The sequence below is a fragment of the Mauremys reevesii genome, linkage group 3 (genome assembly GCF_016161935.1).
Source record: "Mauremys reevesii isolate NIE-2019 linkage group 3, ASM1616193v1, whole genome shotgun sequence".
In the NCBI taxonomy this organism is placed as follows: Eukaryota; Metazoa; Chordata; order Testudines; family Geoemydidae; genus Mauremys; species Mauremys reevesii.
The window spans coordinates 32,840,562-32,864,378 of record NC_052625.1 but is presented as its reverse complement, the minus strand read 5'-3'; the positions used below and the strand labels follow the sequence as shown (position 1 = coordinate 32,864,378).

The 23,817-nt window shown below is 40.4% G+C and overlaps 2 protein-coding genes across 4 annotated transcripts in view; one reads left to right on the top strand and one right to left on the bottom strand.

Moving 5' to 3' along the window:
• Positions 1-779: 779 nt before the first annotated feature.
• Positions 780-23,306, bottom strand: ERLEC1 (endoplasmic reticulum lectin 1). 3 transcript variants are annotated; one of them, XM_039528698.1, is made up of 14 exons: positions 23,034-23,306; positions 21,915-22,019; positions 17,670-17,750; positions 16,517-16,594; positions 16,271-16,334; positions 14,538-14,566; positions 13,560-13,783; positions 9,272-9,401; positions 8,652-8,813; positions 7,445-7,504; positions 5,088-5,212; positions 3,830-3,907; positions 3,648-3,723; positions 780-1,017 (listed from the first exon to the last, which is right to left on the bottom strand). In XM_039528698.1, exons 1-14 carry the CDS (start codon positions 23,289-23,291, stop codon positions 946-948), a joined length of 1,542 nt encoding a protein of 513 aa, XP_039384632.1. In that variant the 5' UTR covers positions 23,292-23,306; the 3' UTR covers positions 780-945. The 3 variants fall into 3 exon arrangements, with proteins under 3 accessions (XP_039384632.1, XP_039384634.1, XP_039384633.1); XM_039528700.1 differs by lacking the exon at positions 23,034-23,306 and adding an exon at positions 22,738-22,840; XM_039528699.1 differs by lacking the exon at positions 3,830-3,907.
• The window catches only part of ASB3 (ankyrin repeat and SOCS box containing 3), a 128,509-nt gene continuing 127,992 nt past the window's right edge, over positions 23,301-23,817 (top strand). Inside the window, exon 1 of the mRNA XM_039528692.1 lies at positions 23,301-23,383. The gene's annotated coding sequence lies outside the window, so the exon portion shown is untranslated. The remainder of the gene's footprint in view (positions 23,384-23,817) is intronic.

The window sequence follows — 23,817 nt, the reverse complement described above, 5'->3', positions numbered from 1 at the left end:
ACCATGTTGACTATTGCTCAACAGTTTATGGTTTTCTATGTGTCTGACAATTTTATTCTTAACTATTGTTTCAACTAATTTGCCCGGTACCGACGTTAGACTTACCGGTCTGTAATTGCCAGGATCACCTCTAGAACCCTTTTTAAATATTGGCGTTACATTAGCTAACTTCCAGTCATTGGGTACCGAAGCCGATTTAAAAGGACAGGTTACAAACCTTAGTTAATAGTTCCGCAACTTCACATTTGAGTTCTTTCAGAACTCTTGGGTGAATACCATCTGGTCCCGGTGACTTGTTAATGTTGAGTTTATCAATTAATTCCAAAACCTCCTCTAGTGACACTTCAATCTAGTGACAGTTCCTCAGATTTGTCACCTACAAAAGCCAGCTCAGGTTTGGGAATCTCCCTAACATCCTCAGCCGTGAAGACTGAAGCAAAGAATCCATTTAGTTTCTCTGCAATGACTTTATCATCTTTAAGCGCTCCTTTTGTATTTTGATCGTCAAGGGGCCCCACTGGTTGTTTAGCAGCCTTCCTGCTTCTGATGTACTTAAAAAACATTTTGTTATTACCTTTGGATCATTTGCCAGTTTTTAGTCTCTTCTCTTTAAAGATCAGCTGTTGAACTCTTTAGTTGGAGTGGGACCTTGCTCATTTGAGGGTTTTTTGTTTTTCCTAAAAGTAAAGTTGATGACTTGCACCTTACAGAGGAAGATGTCCTACAACATCTATGTAGAACTTTCAATACTCAGTTAAAATTAAAGGTGCAAGACAATATTTTAATCTTTAAAAGTTTATCAATCTCTTATATACACATAGATATACACAAAGTGGTTCATGAGTCCCTCCTTCTAATATATATATATATTTTTCTGCTGGCAAGGTTGGCCGGCGAGTATCTCTTGGCTTTCTATGAATCTGATTCATAGACTGTATTATCCTTTCAATTGGGCACTGAAAGGAGCCCATTTTCATCCGCTGTATCCAAGATCTTGCAGATGACTGGAGATTCCACCTGAACAAAAACAAACAAAAAACCCACCAAATGTTAGATACTTTGAAACACAATGTTGTCAAGTGTTTACAAAAGAAAATGCATAAGAAAATAATTTGTGCATCACTGTTTTTGTAACTTTTTGGGATAGTTATTTGTATTTGTGAAATCTGTAAGTACACAGTTCTTTATGTACAATAATGAAATCAAAGTAGCCTTACTCTCCCAAAACAAAAGCAGATTGACAAAGGGACCACTATTCGCTTAGTGCCAATCATGTATTCAGTGCAAGAGTTCGCAAAAGGAGTATGCCTTCAAGAACTTAATGTCTGAGATCCACATAAGACAGAACACACTGAAATCCATTGGTAGGAATGACTTTTGAAGTTAACAAGTAACTTGTGAGTAAGTTAAAGAGTTGGCTAAAAAGAGAGGGTGATGGCTTGGTAGCAGATTTGGTAACAGCAAAATTCTATGTTTCTCCTCAGCAAATAGCACCTGACCCCACATTTGACACATCTAGAATGAAAGTATTCCACTCTGGGATCAGAAAGTTCTAAAAAGCTTTAGTACTTTTAGTTCACAGCTCAAGTGGTGATCTATGCAAGTCTGAAAACAGTTACAGGCACCTACCATAACGCACTGTCCCTTCTCTTGAGAAACACAGGGCAAGTTTGAGAGACATTCTATTCCTTGGGGGAGCATCCTATAACCCCCACATTCCTTATTTATATACATAAAGCATGCCATGTGAGGTATCAGGGGAAAGGTTATGATCTGCTGAAAGTCATGTTTTCTATCTAAATATGTATATCATTAATGCGTATGAAGTTATGAGAATGTGTTGTAGGGTTGTCACTAAAATATGCTGTGGGTTTGGGAGGTGCCCAGATACTAGCTCTCCAGAGACAATGACAAGGGAGGTAACCAACACCCAGGTGGGTGCTGCTGAACAGACATCACCAGCCATTGTCCAGCAGAGGAGCTACAATTCAATGACTCACCTGCATGAGGCCATACCAGGGGAATTGCTCAGTCTTGCCTGGGGACTCAGCAATGCCCCCAGACATGCCGGACTTGTGTTCTCCAAGCACATGGGACTGAGGATATAAAACAGAACACGGGGCCCTATGTTTGGCCTTTCTCCCCCAACAAAGACACTCAGAAGAAGACTGAAGACTCCAACAGAGGAGACTGGCCAGGTTTAAGGGACAAATCTGTATATTAAGGACTGCAATATCCAGAGGGGTGAGAAAAACGGCTTAATCTAGATGTTGCCCAGTCTAATAGGGTTGAGAGTTTAGACTGCATGCTTAGATTTTATTTGATTTTGGTAACTAACTGACTTTTTGCCTATCACTTATAATCTATCTTTTGTAGTCAATAAATCTGTTTAACTGTTTATCTTTACCAGTGAGTTTGCCTGAAGTGTTTGGTAAGGGTGCTTGCTCAGGTTTATAAAGACTGGTGTGCATTCACTTTCCATTGCTGAAGTGGTGAATCAATTAATAAATTTGCACTGCTCAGCTTGAGCAGTGCAAGATGGTATATTCCTGAAGTACCAGGCTGGGAGCTGAGGGCATTTGGCTGGTGCCTTTCTCTGTGTGATTCAGGAGTGGCTCTGAGAGCATTCATGCATTCTAGCTGGGCATAGACAATGGACCACAGTATTCTGTCCTGATACTATAAGAGGTTATTTCCAGTTCATTAAGAAATTGAGATTTGTTACAATTGCTTAAAAATAGATTACTTTAGAGAAAATTCTAGATGACTGAGTCATTGTAATTTAATTTTTATTTTATGTAATAATTTGAGCATCACTCTCTTGTACTCTGATGTTAGAATTTTTTTCATGAGATGGAATTCAACTATATAGGGATACATTTAAAATGTCCTAAGGGAACTAGATCTCCATCTCTAACTTTAGGCTATCTTCCCTCATACCAAAGAGTGCACTCATTCAACCAGAATGAGCCTAACTGGTATTTTCAGAAAAACAATATTGAGCCATATTTGTCAGGGCCCTGATCAAATCAAATCAGTTTTTATTTAGAGGTTGGAAGTATTAAAATCCCACTAGCTTAATAATATGCTGAATGCCTCACACAGCAAATGAAAAAGTATCTGAGACGTAGTTTTTTCCAGGCTTAATATGTTTATGATTTAGAACTATTTTAAAATTTTCTTCTGAATGCTTTATTGAAGGTTACCTACAATGTATTCAAATAAGATCAATTTAAGAGCTCAAGCTATTATGTGCAGACATCACCTTTACAAATACACACATTTTGTTTTCAAATATCTGAAAATCTGGTCCTGTGCTTACCAACTATCACATAAGGTAGGGTTCTATGTTTCACCTGCAATGGTTAACTACATCACTAATCCTACAAAAGGAACAAAAAGCACAAATTTCTGCAGTGCTTCCAGTGGTAGTGGTAGAGTCATCAACCTATGCAGCAGAAACTTTGGTTTTGTTAAGTAAAAATCTGTTTAGTGTAGCTTTAAATGTCTGGCAGATGCTAGTTAAAAAGGCTGCGTCAAAACTGAATACACATAATTTCTCTAACTGAAGTCCTGCACCTTGAGAAATCCTATTAGCTAGAAAGAGACTGTGGGCTGAGTGAATTCAAGTGTTTATATTTACATACCCCGAGAATGTATTGACAGGAGTGAGGCTCCAGCATGTATACTGTTACTGCATGAGGGGAATCAGATTCTTTACACCTAAAAATAGGAATGATTTGAGTAAGTATTCTAAAAAACAGAGAACTCTAGCAATGGGTGAAGAGAAAACGTATGACTAGATGGTTTACTTAAGAGTGTAACTTACTTCAATTTCACAGTCACCTGCCTTGGCTTGTCAGTTAAGTCACAAACATCTCCATTTCCATAGAAATGAGATACCACTCTGCCAGAAAGGTTTGAAATTAGACAAGAATTTGAACACTCAGACAACATTATCACCTTAAATGCCGAAAGCAAGCTGTGAGTTGAGTAATCAGACCTTTCAAACACTCCCGCCCCCTCAAATGCAAGAAAATTAAATCTACGTGAGGAAATAGAAAAAGGGAAGAAAACACTGACAAGTTACATTTAATTTGCCTACTTCTATAGAAGCAGATATGACTGTGATTAACAATACTATTCTCTTTGCATCACACCCAAGAGACAGATGTCGAATTAAAATACAGAAGAAGCTACTTATAAGTGAAATGAGTGTCTTATTCAACATATTCTGATAGTTTATTGTATTGATTAGACTATAGTTTACACGGCCCTGCAGTTTGGGCAGTGGGGGTGTAAACTGCAGTGTGCAGTAGCCTGCTGGGCTATAAATTCCCTGGGTGGATGCTGCTGGTGCAAAGTAAGATACTTAGGTTTGTGTTAACACATGCCGATAGTCCAAACTGTGGGGTCATGCAGAAAAGCCCTTAGCCTACAGCTTTAAGCCTCTCCCTTTCCCTTCCTCTGCAGCAGTAAATATGAAACCAATTCTAGCACTCAGATAACAACCAGTGGTTCTGGTGGAGGGGACTTGATTGCTCTAATGATTACTGGCTCTAAGCACTCAATAAGAGAAATATTAACTTTACAATTTTATTATAGTTTTCATGAGGCAATTCATCCAAAGATTTAAAAAACTTTCCCCATCGAATTAAAACAAATAATATGTGCCACAGAACACAACCTCAGTGAAAACCTTAAAGGCAATAGCAACATGAAGCTAAAGTTTGAAAATTTTACCCCATAAGTGTCTACATCATGTAAGTGATTTGAAAATTTTATGCAAGATGAATTTAGTACTAAATTAAACTGTTTTCAAACTAGTTAAGTTCAAATGCCACAATTTATGTAAGTTATTTTAAAGGGCGAGGATGAGAATCTAATTTTCTGTTTTTAAAATGCAACATTTTCCATTCAGAAAGGAAAGTAAGATGTTCTCAACCAACGTGCTAAGAACCGTTTCTCAATACGTAAATGGTTTTTGAACAGCAATTCAAACATGCTGCACTGAAATGACAAGCTCATTTTTTCAACATGTTATCTAAGGTTTATCCAGCCAAAAATCAAATTGACTGTACCCTTACCTAACTGTCTGCATCCCATCTTTTTGGAGGTGATAAGCTCTAGCAACATTCTTCTTGGCCCATTCAATGTGTTCCTCTTTGTTCCAGGTACCAACAACTACAGAAGTTTTGCCACTTTCCTTATCCTAAAATAAGAAGAAACAATGATAAAAATCTTGTATCATTAGGTTTAATGAGTTTGCTGCAGAGAGATCATTTTAAAGATGAGTAGTATTAGGGAGTCAAATTTTTAATAATCTGAAATTTTTTTATCAACTAATTGTTGGCTACACATTGTTACTGCAATCAGGAGCAGCTATGCGAGCATCATTTACTTACCGACAATAGCTTACAAGTGTGCCTCAACAGCCAGAAGAGTTGTCCTATAGCAAGAGACTTTCAGTTTTGACCACTTCTGATGTTGATTAATGGCAGTGCCTGCATTTCATTGCATAAACTGAAATTGTGCCAGCTTGACATAAAATTTCTCCCACTGAAGTCAGGAGTCATGCCTGGTTAAAATAGATAGCCTATGGGCTTGCTCTACATGAACATTTAGTTCATGGCAAGCTAGGCTGAGAATCTACCCCACATTAGCCTGCTGTGTGCTAACTGTCCACGTGGACCCTACTGAGATGCATTAACAGTGAGTGAGTTTTGATCTAGGGGCTGGTCTACACTAGAAAATTAGACTGACCCAGCTACATCCATCAATCTAGCACTTTCTACATGGAAGAATTCTTCTGTTGAGCTACCTTCTGCCTTTTAGGGAGACTGATTTACCAGAGCAATGGGAGAACCCCACTGTAATAAGAGTCTGCACTGAGGTGCTACAGCAACATAGCTGTAGCATTTTAAATGTAGACATAGCCTAGTTTGCTTTGAAACGGGACTAGATCAAAGTGTACTACTGAACTCTTAATGCGCATCAGCAGGCTCCGTATGGACAGCTAGTGTGCAGCAGGTTAGTGTGGAGCAGAATCACACCCAAGCTTGCCAGAAACTGTTTGTGTAGACAAGCCCTAAAAAGTTTTATATATATATATTGGTATACAGAATGGGGATATGGTGAAAAGAACATTTCCTATAGCTTGTTTGTAAATTAGAGGCTAAATTCCTCTCTTTTGGTCAGATTTACCATACTTATTGCCTCATTTCTTCTGGACTCTCTCTCCCCAAAAACCCCACAGCAAATAGCTTGGGTAGAGATTATATTTCTTATACATTGGCCCAAAATGTATGCTGATACTAGAAAGCATCTTAAAAGGCAGCCACCTAGGTTCCATTACTACTAGAGAAGAAGATGAGAATAAACACTAAGGACTCCAACCAGAGCTAAGAAATACAAGGAAAACATGCTGCATAGCTTGTAAAATTAGTTCTTTTCCTAAAGCCCAAACACAGTAGCTGATTTTAGCAATGTGAGATCAAGCAGGACCGAACAGTGAAACATGTACTTTGACAAGTGAACTGGGGACAAAAGAGAAAGGAATTCTGCTTGGACTCACATCATCTCAAAAATATTGTCACTTTCAAAAAAGAGATTGTACAAACGTTTAGGACAAAATGATCCCCTGTTTTCATGACTGATGCGGACTCAGCTCAGGGGAAGGTAAGGGACATAAGGGAATAGTGCTCTTCCCTCCCCCAGCAGAAGGGCTTCCCTGGGTTAAAAGAGGGAGAAGTCAGTATCAAGTGACATACTACACCCCCTGTGCGTGGTGGACATCTGCACATAAGTTAATGCTCCTAAAGCAGCATGTAATCCCTGCACCTACACTCTTGCCAGTCACAAATTAAAGCATAAAAGTGTGGGGTGAACCCAGTTTTATAGAAAAACACTGAAAATCCTATGACATACCAAAGTAGTCTAATATTTTTGACACGAATAAGGAGGTGGGGAAATAGTAAAACCATCTCAGGTAATCAAAATAAGAGTATATTAAGCTTTATTCCTATAGTCTGTCCATTCACGTAAATGGATCATGTGACAGGTACAATGGAGGAGCATATTAGCTTGACATATCTGGTATTATGACCAGAAATTAAATGGTTAATTTTGGCATTAAAACACTCATTGTACTTTCAAGTTAGTATACTAAAATTAATTTCCATTTAAGTCTGCAAGATAAAAAAACATCAATTGATATTGCAAAGCCAACCTTCGAATCAGGACTATTTTCACTTATTCTAAGGCACCTGTCACAACATCACTTCTATTGACAGTTAAATAGTAAGGATTGGAGCAAAGTCTGCAGGAACATGCAACCGTCAGTTTCTTTACCAATGGATTTCTATTACCCCAGCTCATGAGCACATTCATAAAAGCAACTGTTGGCCATCTAGTGGCAGAAGACTGCAACTGCTATTTAACGTACCTCATGATACTGATGTACATATTTGCCATAGCAGAATTCATACTTCCACCAACCAACACCCTGAAAAAAAGAAATGGGAGTAGAGTTCAAATAATGTGAAATACATTCTTTTCTCATCTATCCTATTGTAGCTTCATAACTGTGTAATATGGAGCATCATTGCTCTATACAGATTATTTGCCACCAACGACACCATCTACGTATGAACTCCTGGAAAGTTGTAAGTACCCAATACAACGTGTTCCTTCGGTCTTTTTCCTGAACCTCTTTTGTATTTCCTCCTATTTCAGACATAGCAGTAGTCACAGACTCCCTCTCTCTGCTACCTACCCTCCCAATTTCTGTGTCTTCCTGCCCTCTTTTCCAATCTTGGCTACTCATTATTTCCTATTTTATGAGGGAGAATCAAGAGAGAGAGAAAATTCTCTAACACATTTCATTCCCCAAAAGCAGTGTTGAAGACTTCCCTCCTTAATACATTCCACACTCACTTATCTCACCATCCATGCTTCACTAAAGACTGAACTTCATTTGGACTTAATCTGAAATGCTAAAGAGATCCTTTAGTAAGATTACTGAAGACTCTTGTTCCACTTTCTATAAAGATTTCTTATTTCAATTCTGTTAAAGCAATAATTTAGCAACTAAGAACACCATTAAAACATTTACAAATCAGTACAGAACTGTGGCTTTCAGAAGGTGGACAAATTCTTATTAAGTACAGCATTTAACTTTATATTTTGATCCAAGTGGACGAGCAAGACAAAAAGACTAAGGTCTGTTCAGAAACCTAAGGATCAGAGGTGGGAAATGTCACTTCTGAAGAGTGCACTGGCTAGCCACTTGAAAGATATGAAATGACTTTCATTGTGGTCTTCAAAGAATAAACCTATCATCTTCTCAGACACAACGTAGTCTTTCAGTTCATCTTACAGAAGTATCACATTTGGTAGAATTACTCTACTAGAGTTTCAGACTGGAAATAACAAAACCAAAAAATTAAGTTAGCTTTTGAATTTAGTGAAGATAATACCTTCAGGTCAAGCTCTAGTAACTGGCAAATTACTGTGAGAAAAACACTGATGTGAGAAACACAGCAGGTCTGAGTTAACAGAAACTTTTCAGCTATCCAAGTCCACAAAGGAGAATTGAAACGTGAACACAATATGGATTTAATAAATGCAGTTGTAAACAGTTTATTTCTCACCCCATGGAAGCAGTAAGAACCACTAAGAAACTCCTTTATGAGTTGGTCATCAGTCAGTTTGGAGATGTGTGTTGTTCCAACAGTTACCAACTGTTGGGATCCAACAGAAAGTGGCTTATGGATGGAGGAAAATTTCTCTTCTTTTGTTGAATGTATTTCTTCCTGAAATTAAAATTCAGACATATTTAGATTCTACATATCCTTTACTAAACATATAACTGCATGTTAGAAAGTAACTAGTATTAGAATAAATATCAAATGAGACAAGCAGCTGATAAATGTGCAAGAACTTAATAGGTCAGCCATTTATTTCACTGCTTTGTGCATTAAACACTTGCATCTAAGAATAGCTGAATCAACAGAAAAGATAAAAAAGTAATAGGAGACTTGGGGGTTATAGACTAGTAGCCCTAACTTTAATCTAGAGATTTTTTTTTTTAATATGACTGCAGCTATTGACAATTCCTGCTGGTTTGCCACAGGCTACTTGAAAGATCAATATAATTGTGCAGAGTGACAATCAGGGATATAAACAGTTGCTATAAATTTCAGGTTGCAAGTACTGTAATAAGGAAAATTAAAAAGCTATATTTTCCAGTTTAAAATTACAAAATTCCTACCTCCTTAACCCTTCTAAAAGGCATCTTCAGCATTTCTTGTTGTTGCTCCAGCTGTTCCAGATTATGGGGTTTAAGTGGGGATCCTGGCAGTGACTGGCAAAATATGTCATTCACAGGAGAAGCCCTGAACCTGTCCAAACAAGTTATAGATATATCACCTGTTTTCTTGTAACACTTATTCCCACTATACATAAAGGTATGCCAGTACACACACATTTGTTCTCAGTTTAAAAAACTAATATATTAACACTCCAGGGTTAAACTTTGCATGCAATGCGTCAGACCAGGATTATTATTATTATTATTTTTTACTGTTGTTGCTATAAACAGACATTTCAGTTATAGCAGTGTAAAGAAAATAAAAGTTCACTGGGGAGTGTAAAGAAAATAAAAATTCACTGGGACACAACACTTAACACTCAGGTACCTTAAAAACCACTTTATTAAGAAACCTACCAAGTAATTAGTCAATGCAATCTACCCTGTTTTAGTTTTCCTCAGATTATATAACATCTTAGTTGCAAAAAGGCAATTTTTGCATGCACTGTTAATCCACTTTAAGGCTGAGAAAACAAGCACTCAAAAGTCAGGAAATTCCAAAAGTTAAGATTAAATGCTCAGCCTTAACTCAGCATTCTTATACATACATCTTTAAAATATGGTGTCATTATTTTCATCAAATACAACTCAACGCAAACTAGACTCTTACACAACCCTTCATATAGTGCACTGACTATATGTGTTACTCATTTAAATTTGTCACTGAATATTTCATCATTACTTTGGTATTATTAAATTATAAATTATCTTGTAAATTGAACCTTCACATGGCCAACACACAAGACATATTACAAACACATTTTAATAAAGAGTTCACACCATACGCTAGTTAAACCTGGGAGAATTACATGCGTCTCTAATCCTGTTCAGAATGTTCTAGGGCACTTATCTTCAACAACATAATTTTCACAAAGTAGCAGTACAAGTTCCTTGTGGGAGTGGCTACTTGGGACCCTGTTTAAAAATGAAACTATAAAAACCCTTAAGCAATGCTAGTTTAAAAGGTATTGGAATATAGACAACTACAAGAGATGGTTTCAGAAGGCACAATATCACCGCTCTTTCCTTATTTCATAGAAATTAAGGCCTCTTCAAAGCACCTGAAAAGCCTGAGTGAAAATTTAGAAGTATTAAATATGTGGAAATATTTTTACAATACTATTGAATAATAGTATGTTAGTGATCGATACATTTGCAAAAAATATCAAATTATTGTTTCCTACAATTTTGCATTACTTTATACTAATCTGTTTTGTAAATACACTTCTAGCAATTTCATAGACTTACATGTGCTTTTGAAAAAGGGAACTGGCTTTCTGGACTATCATCAGAGTTTGTTATCCAGCAATATGTGCACTGTACAGAAGGATGTATAACAAATTTCAGTTTGTATTTAAGATAACTGAAGTTGCTTCCTGATTAATAAGTAACTATGTTCTAGATTAAATAAACTCCATACCTGAAGGCTGAAGAGTTTGAGTATGGTGTTACTAAATCAAACAGAACTATCAAGCAATTAAATGAAATTATATATTTATTTTCACCTTTCCCTCCCATCTGTCAGGCATGCTCAACCGCACCCCCCGAAACACGTTCACATGTTTAGGGATAAGGACAGATTGTGCCAACAATAAGAATGGTGTATACTAAATTATATTTAGAACTAAAAAGAATGCTCTTACTCTCCAACTTCAATTGCATTACTAAGCAGTAAAGATATGAGAATGGGTGGGGAGGGAAAGGATTCATGGCTGAAGTACTGTCCTGAGCCACTTTGAGGAGCAACATGAAGGCCACTACAGGAAAGAAAAATGTATTTTAATACCCCCACCTGTAGGCTGCTCTGAGCAGGGACTGAGCAGCACTTTGGGTGTGCTACTTGTGCCTTTGCTAGTAATAACATGACTGAATCAGGAGAATGAGCCCTTGTGTGTTTTGTTTTAGATGCATTTTCAAGGCATCCAATATTCTCACTGATGGCCAAGAACCCCTCCTCACCTATCTGGTAGTAAAGGTTTTGGGGCTGAATATAGATGATGGGGGAGAGGAAACAGTAACAGCAGTTTTGTGTTTGTTTTTAAAAAACACAAAAATGAACCAAAACAAACAAGCAATTTTCCAGCCCACTTTTCTTTCTTCTGGGCAATTTTAATATTCTCATGTAATATTTAAAGTATTTCCAATTTGTAACTTGAATGGAGGTGGGTGAGGTGGGCAGATCTAATCCTTAAATAAAATTTGAAAATTCTTAAGGGTGCATCAAGAGCAGAAGAATTATAGCAATCAAAGTAGAGCAATGTATATATTCACTGGTCAGCCACTGGGATAACTATACTCTGTACAATTGTTATGTAAATCCTCCCCCCTCAGAACATGCTAGCTATATTAGCTAGATAAGGGATTTGCATATTGTACTGCTAGACAATAACTGCAGAAATTATGCAATTATGCCACCTATCCACAGCCAGAATGTATGCATTTGCATCAGAGAGAAAACTATAGTTAGACATCAGTAGCTGTACACCACTGCTGTTGTTTAATGGGGTAGTACAATACCCTGACATTAAACTATTTGACAAATGTAAGACTACATGTGGATTTACCACTAGCCCAAATAAGAGATTGGAATAACTTATTAACTCCTTATCGCTTTAGCTAAAGGATGCTGCTGAGCTAAACTCTGACTGCAGTGAACATTAAATCTGCCTGCTTTAGCAGTCAAAAAGGCTACTGCCTGTGAGCCAAACTTCAGACTTTCAATGCTCAATTACTGAACATTTTCTTCAAGCCAGGTCCAGTCTGAAATTTCTAACTTCATCCCTTTCTGAGTTGGTTGAGAGTAAAGTTTCTTTAAAATTTGAGCATTTTCTATATTTGAGTAATACAGAAGTGGGTGAACCAATTTTATTCACTCTCTTCAAGAAAAAAAATCCCAAATTCACCTTTAGATAGAGACCCAGTCTGGAAACATTTCAATCTTCAGAACTGGAGAAAGTTAAGAACAAGTGAAGAGGCCTGGGTGGGTTTAAAATAAGAGCTGGAATTCAAACTAAACTATACCAGTGCTTCTCTTGCATAGGAAGTCAAATGCTCCATTTAAATTAGAAAATTGGTTGGTAAATAATGATTTGACAGTGTTACTACTTATTCACGGTATTTTGCAACTATGTTTGCATAGTGCATGACTGACGTCCTTACATCAGAGAGTACTTTTATATCAAGTTTAGGATTCTGTGTTAACTCTCCAAGAGCTGACAGTTGAGAGACTGTAAAACACAGGTAAGATTCTTTTTTAGGGATGTGTTATGTCAACAATTTGTGCTGGGAAAACAGAATCCTGAACTCAGGTCTCGGCAAGTACTGTTAAATAACGGATTAATTGATTTTCATGTTTTTAAAGTGTAACCTATGATTAAATCTACAAATATTGGTAAGAGATCTTAACACTTTTTAATAAAGCTTTTAGATGATGTGAATAGGATTAAAGTCTGCAAATACTTAATGTCAATGCAATAGAATGAAGTCCCAGTTCTAAAGCTGCCTCCTCTGTGTCAGGTGCACATAAAGTATGCATGTGCAAAAGGCGGGACATGATTTCTAAAGTTAAATGAACAAAAGCTAAATGAACATGGAAGCAGTAGCCTAAGTCCCCTAGTGTATACACAAATAGGTGACCTACACATGTACATATGGTATTTTGCAGTATTGTCCACCAAAAGCATTCAAATATCATAAGTAAGGTCCCAAAAAGTCATGATTAGCATAATAAGTCTTTTTTGTTTTGTTGAGTGAGAGAGAAAGTGGGTTTATTTATTTATTTTTTAAAAGAGAACTAATGTTGGACTCTTTCTTTGCCTTCTGAACCATCAGTCTGCAGTCAATTCACATTCCTAAATTTTTCTTTGCAACCACAATGGCTGGAAACTTACCTTTAAAAAATCCAAACTGTGAGGCTCTCAGGTGATGTCTTAACGTCAACAGCTGGAGCTTTAAGAAATACTCCAAATATTGTGACACTCAAGTAAAAACTGCAGGAGTTGGCAATACCATTTTTGCAAGCATGTTAAGCATATGCAAGGGTAAAAGAATGTGTGTCCAGTTTTGCACAAGAAACCACAAATGGCCATACTTTTTTGCACACACAAGAGACAGCTGACTGAAAATTTGGCCTCATATGTGCAAAAGGATCACTAGAGCCAAAATGTTTGCTGAAATTTGGAAACTGTACCTATATTTAGGATGGTTGCATAACAGAGGTGTCAATATGACCACTTCATATTCACATGTAGTAACTTCTGCTACTGATAGGATCTCATGTTTAGCTTCAGGATGACAGATATACATCACTGTACTTGATCTGGGCAGGTTTTGTCTCAAAGTACAAGGTGTACCATTTCCCATTCCTACAGGATAGTATGGGGTCATCTGCCCTTCTATGTTCTTTGTAGGAATCTAGGTGAAAGCAAAAAAGTTAATCAGAAGCTGCAATAGAGCTGTTTCACTTCTCTGTAATGGCAACACTACAGCTCATTAGACTCCATGTTTCAATAATGTTTTAATCATATTTTCATTTAGGGATTTTTTCCTCCTTTTGCCAAGATGTAGAGTATGGTAGTTAGTGGGCAGGAACTTCACAGGTAGAAGAAAGTAGAGTTAAGAATCTTAATGTATAATCAAGCAAAACCAATGAGTGAATGGGTAAAGGTTAGGAGCAATAATGGTTAACAAGATAACGTAAAAGCCCAGGCAACCTTCAGCAATAGATGGATAGAATTGGGGTTGGGATAAGCAGAGAAATAAGTGCTACCAGGTCAAAAGATGACTGCATATATGCCTACTTTATAATGCAAGAGTTCATAGGTTCTCACATACCATGGATCTGTATTAAATTTAGGATTTGTGGTGTTACTAAGGGTTTTTTAGTAAACTTAGCACTTCAACAAGAATGTGGAAAGTGATTATTTTTAAAAATAAATTAACTGTCACCTTAACCTTAACGTCCAGTGTCTTGGGACTGGACGGGGCAAGAAACTCATTGGTGGAAGAGAACAAGTAAGCATCTCCAAAACTGGACCAGTGATCAAAAAGGGAAAAAGAGCTTATTTTCTACTCACACCTGGATTAATGAACTGAATATTTAATCATATCTACATTTAAGTTGCCTCCATTGTTGATGGCAAAAGTGAAAGCAACGTTTTACACTTGCCTCTTTCAGATTTTCCTTTTCATCTTGATCTACAGAATAATACAAGAATGAGAGAAGTGTAAAGGTCTTTAAAATATATATAAAATAATAAAGATATGAAATTATATACAAAGTTATGCTAGGTAAGAGATTCAGTTTTAGAAATAAAGCCATTTCCTCTCAGCACACCAGCTCTGATAGTCTCACATTGAAAATGTCAATATGGTACAAAGTTTGATTACACAATTATCATTTGCTTAATACTGGTTTTCACTAAAACATGCTTGTACATTAGAAGAATGTTGTCAAATATTACATGGCAAATGTTTGTCCTAAAGTACTATAAAACTTTTATAATTCAATGTGTCAAATCTTCTTTTAATCTTACATTTTTACTTATGTTGATATGTCTGTCACTTCGGATTTTTTTCTTTTTAAATGGATTAACTTAAATAATATTTGTTCAAAGATTTTTTGTATACTTTGTATTTCACAGCACTTTGTGTACAGTCAGTTTCTCTGCTCAATCTCACCTGTCTGTAGAAGTAGGGGCAAGAAGAAAATGCAGTTGTAAAATGAAGACACTGATAAGGGGACTGGAGCAAGCCGAGTAAACTCTTTTAAAATGACTAGTTTCAAAGTTAGTGTCCCGTTAAACAAAAAAAGCCTCTTATGTTTGGGAACTCAGGACAAGCTAGGTGCCTAGTGACCTTACTGCTGCCCTAAAGGGGCAACTGACTACTTCCTTCATAACGAGGGAATTTTTTTTGCTGGCACAGCAGACTATCCTTACATCTCCTGCCTCTCTCCACTCTCTGTGCTTAGGGAGCATGCAGGAAGCAAGGCTAGAGTGTACTGCACACCAATGATCACTTTGTTTACTTGCCCCCAGTTGGGTGCTACAAGTTTGTACAGGTCTCAACAGCTTTAGGGTTCTCTAACCTGTGCCAGAGACGGGATCAGCATAATTGCTAATGAGATAAGAAAGGAGACTTGGGGCCATCCTGACATCTGCCCTTGAGCTGCACCAAGCTTGCTTTAGCACACTTGGGGAGTGAGGCCACAATGTTTTGGGATTCTTTCGTACCCTATTCAAGACTATGCTGGCATCAGTTATGTTAATGCACAAGTATAAGGTGAGCCAAGGAATTTCAACTCCATATGAAGCACATAAAATAAAATTGTCACCTAATGGAAAAGGACAGAATAACTCAAAAAAGGATGTTAACATTTCTAAGGTCCCAATCACCTCCAGAGGTGATGCAAGTTTTACCATTGTGCACTAAATTTTACCCAAAATCTGCTAAGCACAGTACATACAACACAGTCTCTGCCCTGAATTACTTAGAATTTTAAACACAAAAAACAGTCAAAAAGTGAGTTAACAAGCTAGAGCATACAAGCAGAGGGATTAGGACAAAGACTGGCACACAGGTTCATTTTTAATATTTTGTATATATGTTCTATCCCCAACTGCCATTCTACCTAGTCATAATTAGTTGGCAGATTTCTTGTAGGTGGTCTGGCTGAACTGATAGGATGGGGTGAAGATGAGGCACCAAGAGGAAATTAACACAAAACAATGGAGTTAGGAAAAGTAGCATTCCACCGTGTTCTACTTCTCTCATCCACTGGAAAGCATATTGGACATTTTTCCATACATAAGTTCAAGCATATTTTTGTGAAAACAACAAATAATACCAGAATATATACATCAGCAGCAAAAACCCGACAAACAAAAAACAGAGACCAACCTGGGTCTGATAATGGACTCTTTATCAGCATGTTCCCAAGGTAGTACTCTTGGATGTTTATTTTCTACAACCAAAAACAAATACAATTATAGTTTTGTTTGTTAAAGCTAACTTTCCCCACATAAGCTTCAAGTGCGCTTTCTGTTCATTCCTGTCAGAATTCATTTGTAGTAACTTCAGCATCAAAGTGTCAATTCTAAATTCTTCTATGTTTTGTTTGGGTCTCATAAGCTTGTACAAACATACCTGACCAGTTTCTTTCTCTTCATGGTACTGACGAATATATTTTCCATGGCAGACTTCATAAGTCCAGTAAGATTCAATCTAAAAAAAATCATGTTTTAGTCGGCAACACAGGAGTCTGGCAACCAAAACTTTAGGACTTAATTTTGACAGATGAGTAGCAAAATCAACCCCGTCAGTAGGATGATGGAACCCTTGAGCAGCAAAAAACTGCAGTGAATTTTCTCAGCTTTCCAGGATTATTAACTGTTTTCCAAATATGCATAATGGGTCAAATTACTGGGTTTTTTTTTGCTGATGTTGCGAAGCATCTTTCAGGTAGGTGGGAGCCAAATACATCTCCACCAACCCAGGGCCAGATTGTGAGGCCGCAGCACAGACCTGCTGTAGCCACTACTATGGACTATAGGTTGAATTATTAGTTGCAGCCCACTCCCCTTCCCATGCCACTTGTGTGGAGGTGTTGGGCCACTGGATCTGAACAATAATGGATATGGAATGTACTCTCCCTGGTCCAGTGCTAGCTTGCTGGGGCAAGTATTTAGTTCACCTCCACATGGTCCAAGGGGCTGTCCCTCCCCTGCTCTGTGGCCACTCTGCCCAGGACAAATGCAGAGATAAGGTCATGTGGAGGGACTTTGGTACTTGGATGAATTTCATCCTGTGAAAGAATTCTGGATAGCTAAGGCTTTGATGGTGAGTGAATCTGGTCTAATCACACTTGTCAGGGTTCACTGGCCACTTTTAAATATGCAGCAACTTTTTTTTTTAAATGTAGTAATATCAAGAAGTTATGTTTGAGAGGCAAACTTCTGGGGTCTCTGGAGGCACTTATCTTTTAAAGCCTTGTCATACATTCAAGGCAGGCCTTGTAACCACAAGCTGTCCAGTATTATGGTTTGCATACTGGAAGTACGATGACAAACTGTTAGTATAATCACCTTAACTACAATTATTTAATTATCCAGAATGCAATTTTTTCAGCAATACTATTAAATATTAACGCTAATGAAGTTTATAAAGCATTCTTGCTTTAACTGCTAAATGGAAACTCATATACATATTTTAATGTTATTGTAGTCAACTGTAAATAGGTGAAATGTAGATGGTTTATTCTGCTAACTTGCAAATTTGAGTGAAAACAGAAAGAACATACTCTATATGAACAACTACTTTGTTTGAAAAGAGGTTCCAACAATTCTCCTGGACTAGGCCCTTTGTAATCCTTTTCTTCTTCCTAGAACAAAAAAGGTTTTACACTTTTAGCTATATGTGCAATATTAAAATTAAATGTACAATAGTCAGATCATTCATTTGAATAAGGAAAAAAATCACTTGCAAAGATTAAGATACAGAATCTCTGTCTCCAATAACATGCTGTGTGGTGATTAAAAGAATTTTTAAATTTTTGTTATTAGGAAGGGACACTGAAAAAAAGTATAAGAGTCATAAATGAATCAGTCAAACGAAACAAATCCAGGAATTACAGAATTGGAACACAAACTGTAGAAATATGGCTTTTTTGTATTTTTAGAAGTACTAGAGTTCAACTTGCTGATGACAAAATAAGATACAAGCATTCAAACTGAGGTATGAATAATTTCTATAGCACTGAAAACATTTAACACCCGTTTCCTAATTCAATATTTTTGTTGCAAATGTACACTAAAAAGATAGCTGTCACCGGGTTTTCACAGAACAAAAATCTGAATCTAATTTTAAAAAATAATGTAGAAGATTCCGTGAAAAATGATCGTGATGTGTGCCACTAACACACGCACACATACATGAAAGAGATTTCCATTGTACTGTCTGTTAGAACTAGCAAATACTTCTTTTTTTGTCAGACTTTTTTATTTGGATACTACTATTGTAGAGGTGCAAGGTATAGAGGAGAGCAGAAGTGCCAGCAGCACTTATAATGGACAGCATATTGCAAATTCAAAGGTTGTGGACAATTAAGGCAATATTCGCTAATGCAAAGTTCTAGGTCTCTGAGACTCCAACCTGACCTGGTTTTCAACCTTTTTTTCAAGCCACTTCTTTCTTTCCTTGCAATGGATCTGTACCTGGACAGACCCCTATAGCTCTTCCGTGCATACCAAATTCTAGCATAGTTGTGGCCTTCTCCCCATCCTCTCTCTCTCATGGCCTTTTCTGTCTCTTTTTGTCAGATTTTCCTTTTCTATTTTGTTGTTGTTCTCTCAATTTTTGTCTCCCTTCTCCACACACCTGAATGCCGCTCTGACTCACCTGGTAGAGCCATGGGGCTGGGTGGCATAATCTTGTGCGTGAGCCAAGAGCCACAGAAGAGAAGCTAAACTTGTACACACGCGCTGATCCCACAGCTGGCTGCACAGGCACAATACAAGCAGCCACCTACTATTTTACATGAAGTAGCTGAAGAAGGATATCTTCAATAGGAAGTGAGGTGGATATGAAGTTATGTAGCTTGCTTGTCCCCACTGCTTCTTCTCCTTTATCTGCCCCCTACTGGCCTACTCTTGTGAAGAAAGCACATCCCCTATTTGGGGGGAGGGGAGAACCTTCCCATAGTTACTTTTACGGGAGAAGATGGGATATTCTGAAAACTCTGGCAGTAGAGTGCTTTGCTCCTACCTAGTCATCCATCATTGCACAGGGAAAAACCCAGTAATGCAGTAGCAGTAGTATTAGCTTTAACCTCTGTTGCTACAACCAGTGGTTAAAGCAGTGGTCTCCAAACTGTGGGGTGCACACCTGAATGTCTGGGGGGCAAACGGACAGGCCTGGGACAGCCCCCACAGGGAACGGGGAGGGAGCAGCAACCAGCCCTGCTCTACCTCCAGCCCAGCTCCAATCTCAATTGCAGCTCCACGCCAACCCTAGCCCAACTCCAGCCCCAGACACAGCTCCACTCCGCCCTCTGCTCTGCCCCTAGGCTAGCTCTGCTCTCATTCCCACTCTGCTCTGAGGCCAGCTCCGCTTCTAGACACAGCTCCTCCCCCATCCCAACTTCTGCCTCCAGCTCTGCCTTAAGCCCAAGCTCCTCTGAATGGAAGGGAGGACACAGACAGATTCCATTACTGATAATGGATGGGGGCACAACAGGAAAAAATTGGGCACGATTGTGTTAAAGTAAGGGGGAAGAACAGCTTCCCGCTACTGTCCGTAGCTGATATAAATAGCTTTCTTCCACAGTTTCCTGTTCTTCCGTGATTCTTGTGCCAAGAGTGCCCCTTCCTATTTCAATTTGCTTTAAATACCACTTATACCTAAGGCTACATTTATGTCACGGAGGTCATGGAAGTCACGGAATCCATGATTTCCAGAGACCTCTGTGACATTTTCTGCTTCAGTCCTTGGAGTTGTGGGACTGTAACTAGCAGCCAGCGGGGCCCTGGCAGGGTTCCATTGACAGCCTCTTCAGGGTCCCCCTGGAGATTTCCAGGGACAAGTGACAGCCTCCTCAGGGTTCCAGTGACAGCTTTGCAGGGGGAAGAGGGGCGGTGGGAGGGGGAAAGAACCCTGGAGCTCCCACCCACCACAGTGTCAGGAGAAACCACGGAGCCGCACCAGCAAAAGTCAGACGGGTCATAGCTTCCGTGAATTTTTGTTTATTGCTGTGACCTGTCTGTGACTTTTACTAAAAAAAACGATGACAAAAATCTTAGCCTTACTTAAACCCAAACAAGAGGCAATGTTAGTGGACAGCGCATCTCTCCAGCAACATTGGCTACTGCAAGCACATCAAACCTGTCTTTCTACTTTCTACCTTGGCTTCTCATATTATATCATGTCAAGTTCAAGTCACTAAATGGTTTGGGCCTAGAATTTCTAAAAGATCGCCTAAAGCTTCAGGATGAAGACCTTGCTCAACAGCTCCACTCCTCAGGCACAACAGAATTTTCTATAATAAGGATAAGCTAATCTGTGCAGGACACAGAGCTTTTCCCAGTTTTCTTGGTCCAAAACTGTGAAATGAACTCCTGGAACTAAGGACCATCACCAGCTTCCACTGCAAATGCAAGGTGCATTTTGACCTGCCTTCGCCAATACAAACACAGAGTTGTGTGTACACTAAAAAACAAATAGATGTCCTATACAGTGGTTCTCAAACTTTTGTAGTGGTGACCCCTTTCATACAGCAAGCCTCTGAGTGCGACCCCCCCCCTAAATTAAAAACACTTTTTAAAAATATTTAACACTATTATAAATGCTGGAGGGTGGAGGCTGACAGCTCACAACCCCCCAGGACATATCCTTGCGACCCCGAGGGGTCCCAATCCCCCAGTTTGAGAATCCCTGCCTGATCAAAACAAAACAATACTTTGCACATGCAATTGTTCCGCTGTGGAGAGAATGTGAGAGAGAGAGAATGTTAGCCACACTTCTTAATACACTAGTGCAGGGGTGGGCAAACTATGGCCCATGGGCCACATCTGGCCCACCACCCGTTTTAATCTGGGCCTCGAGCTCACGCTGGGGAGTGGGGTCAGGGGCCGCTCCGCGTGGTTCCCAGAAACAGCAGCATGTCCTCCCTCCGGCTCCTATGCATAGGTCAGCCAGGGGGGCTCCACTTCGCACACTGCCCCTGCCTCAAGCGCCGTCCCCACAGCTCCCATTGGCCGGGAACCATAGCCAATGGGAGCTGCAGGGGTGGAGCCTGCAGACATGGCAGCATGCAGCAGAGCTTCCTGGCCGTGCCTCTGCATAGGAACCGGAGAGGGGATATGCCGCTGCTTCCAGGAGCTGCTTGAGGTAAGCACCGCCAGGAGCCCCCACCCCTGAGTCACCCGCCCCTGCACTCAACCCTCTGCCCCAGCCCTGATCCCCCCCCTCACCCACTGAACCCCTTGGCCCCAGACTGGAGCACTCTCCTGCATCCCAAACTCCTCATCCTCAGCCCCACACCAGAGCCTGCACCCCCAGCCAGAGCCCTCACCCCTCCACCCCCTTTGCCCACACTCCGAACTCCTCATTTCTGGCCCCACCCCAGAATCTGCATGCCCAGCCCAGAGCCCGTACCTCTTCCCACACCCCAACCCCAATTTCACGAGCATTCATGGTCTGCCACCATACAATTTCTATAGCCAGTTGGGGCCCTCAGGCCAAAAAGTTTGCCCGTCCCTGCACTAGTGATGAAGATGGCATAAGAATCTGTAGCTCTGGAATTAAGGCACATAACTGAGACTAGCCAATGCACCAACCATTGCCTAATTAAGGACATCAGGACTGGTTCACACCAAACCCACCAAGAACAGAACTACCATATTGTCTATAATGAACACACTTAATTATAGAACTGCCATACTGTGAAACATTTTGCGGAGAAATTTTGTTTTAAAAATGAAGAAAACTATTTAATTTTACAGATGTGTCACTAACAATGTGTAATTGCAACAACTTGATTTAAGCTTACCTCATCTCCATTTGCTATCAGTGGAAGTATACATTTATATTTTTCTTTATCTACAGTTGTCATAATGATGTAATTATCTTCTTTGTACAAAACACCAGCTGTAGGCTAAAAGTAGAACAAAAACAAATCCCATGAAGATGGATTTTTTTTGGAAAATGCTATAAAAACTTAAATATATTCCTTAGGTACAAAGTAGGTTATTCAAAAGAGTTCGCTGCCTCTTCTCAGTCCTAGGGATGTCAACAGACTGCTTTTTACCATTTGCTCTGACAGTTTGTCTTCTGATCTTTGTCTTAATCTTTTTTTTGCTCCTCTGCCTTTGTCTAAACTCTCCCTACCCCCATGTTCCTCTACCACCTTTTTTCTTTCATCATATTTACTCATTCCCTCTCTTTTCCCCCCTTCCATAAAAATAAGAGAACTTGCAAGCCATAGCTTCCAAATGAATAGAGTGATAATGTTGTACTTCCTTCCTCTACCCTTTCTTTGTTTTACCTAGGCTATAAAATCTTCAAGGCAGACACAGCGTCTTCTTTTTACAATGGGCCCCAATCGCCCTTCCAAACAAAGTCTGTAATAAAATAACAGGAGTGCAGAGTAGATTAACATACTTTTCCTTTCTTTTAAATGCACACTCGAATCCCAGACTGCTTCTAACTCTGAAAAAGGCATGGCATGTAGGGGTCCCATCTTTGTATCTCAGTGACTCTCACTGTAAATATACTCAGTTTACAAATGAAGATGATTTTCCCAACTACAGTCATGCAAATTCAGCCCGGGCTTTCTCTCTAGCGGGTGCATTCCGCTCGGGAAGGTTCCTTACATCGAATGCAGTTCGCAGTTACTGTGATGATGTGCAATGCACAATCCCAGCGCCTTCTCCCACAGCAGTGACAAAGGCATCGGAGCTAACGACAGAAGCACGGGTCCTTGTCCGACAATAAAACGGTAACTAAAGATGCACGAGCAGATTTGATGATTTAAAATATTTATCTGGTCACTCTTCTGACCACAACCACACTGCGGGACTCCCCCCGCCCCGCCCCGCCGCGCCGGGGCTCCCACCGACCGAATCCCCCCAGGAGCATCACCCCGCCGGCCCGGCGCTCCCGCACGCACCAGGCTGAAGTCGGTGCCGGGCCAATTCACCCTGAAGGGGACGTCGTCGCTGAGCGGCGGGAGGGCTCGGCCGCCGCCGGCGCCTCCGGCCCCCGCCAGGACCCCGCCCAGCAGCGCCAGCAGCGCCGCCGGTCCCAGCCGCCACCGCCTCATCCCGCCCGGCGGGGGGCTGCAGGGACCGATCGGGAGAGAGCCGGCAGCCACCCAGTCACACCCGCAAGCAGCCACGTCTGCTTCCGGTGGAGCCCCGAGCGCCATTTCCGGGGCGGGCCGAGTGCACATCAACATCCGGGTCACAGAGACCGCCGACCAGACCCCCGCTTCTGGAGCGAGGCCGCCGGTCAAACACGGTAAGGGGGAGTCCTATTGCGCTCTGGAGCTTCTGGTAGTACCGGGCCGGGCGGTCCCTGGGCTCCGGTTCCCCAGGCCTGGCTGGGAGCCTCCCGCTGGAGAGGACCGCTCTGCTCGGCGCTGTACAGGAATGTACCCGGAGCCGGGCCCGCTCGCAGAGCGCAGGACGCCGGGACAAACAGCGCCTGGCGGTCCCGAGAGGCGGCCTCGCGGTGGCCACGCGCAGGGAGGGAGCGCGCTCTTCGCGGGTTGCGTTTGACTTGCAGCCGGGTGCGCGGGGCGGCCCCGAACTCGCTGCCTGCCCTGGGTCCGTCTTGCGGCGGCCCGCAGGATAACGCTCTCCGGAGCCGGCCCAGAGCGCCGCCACCAGCGGCCAGGTCGGGCTCTCAGCGTGGCTCATTATCCCATTCCCCTGGTTATGTTCGGAAATCCT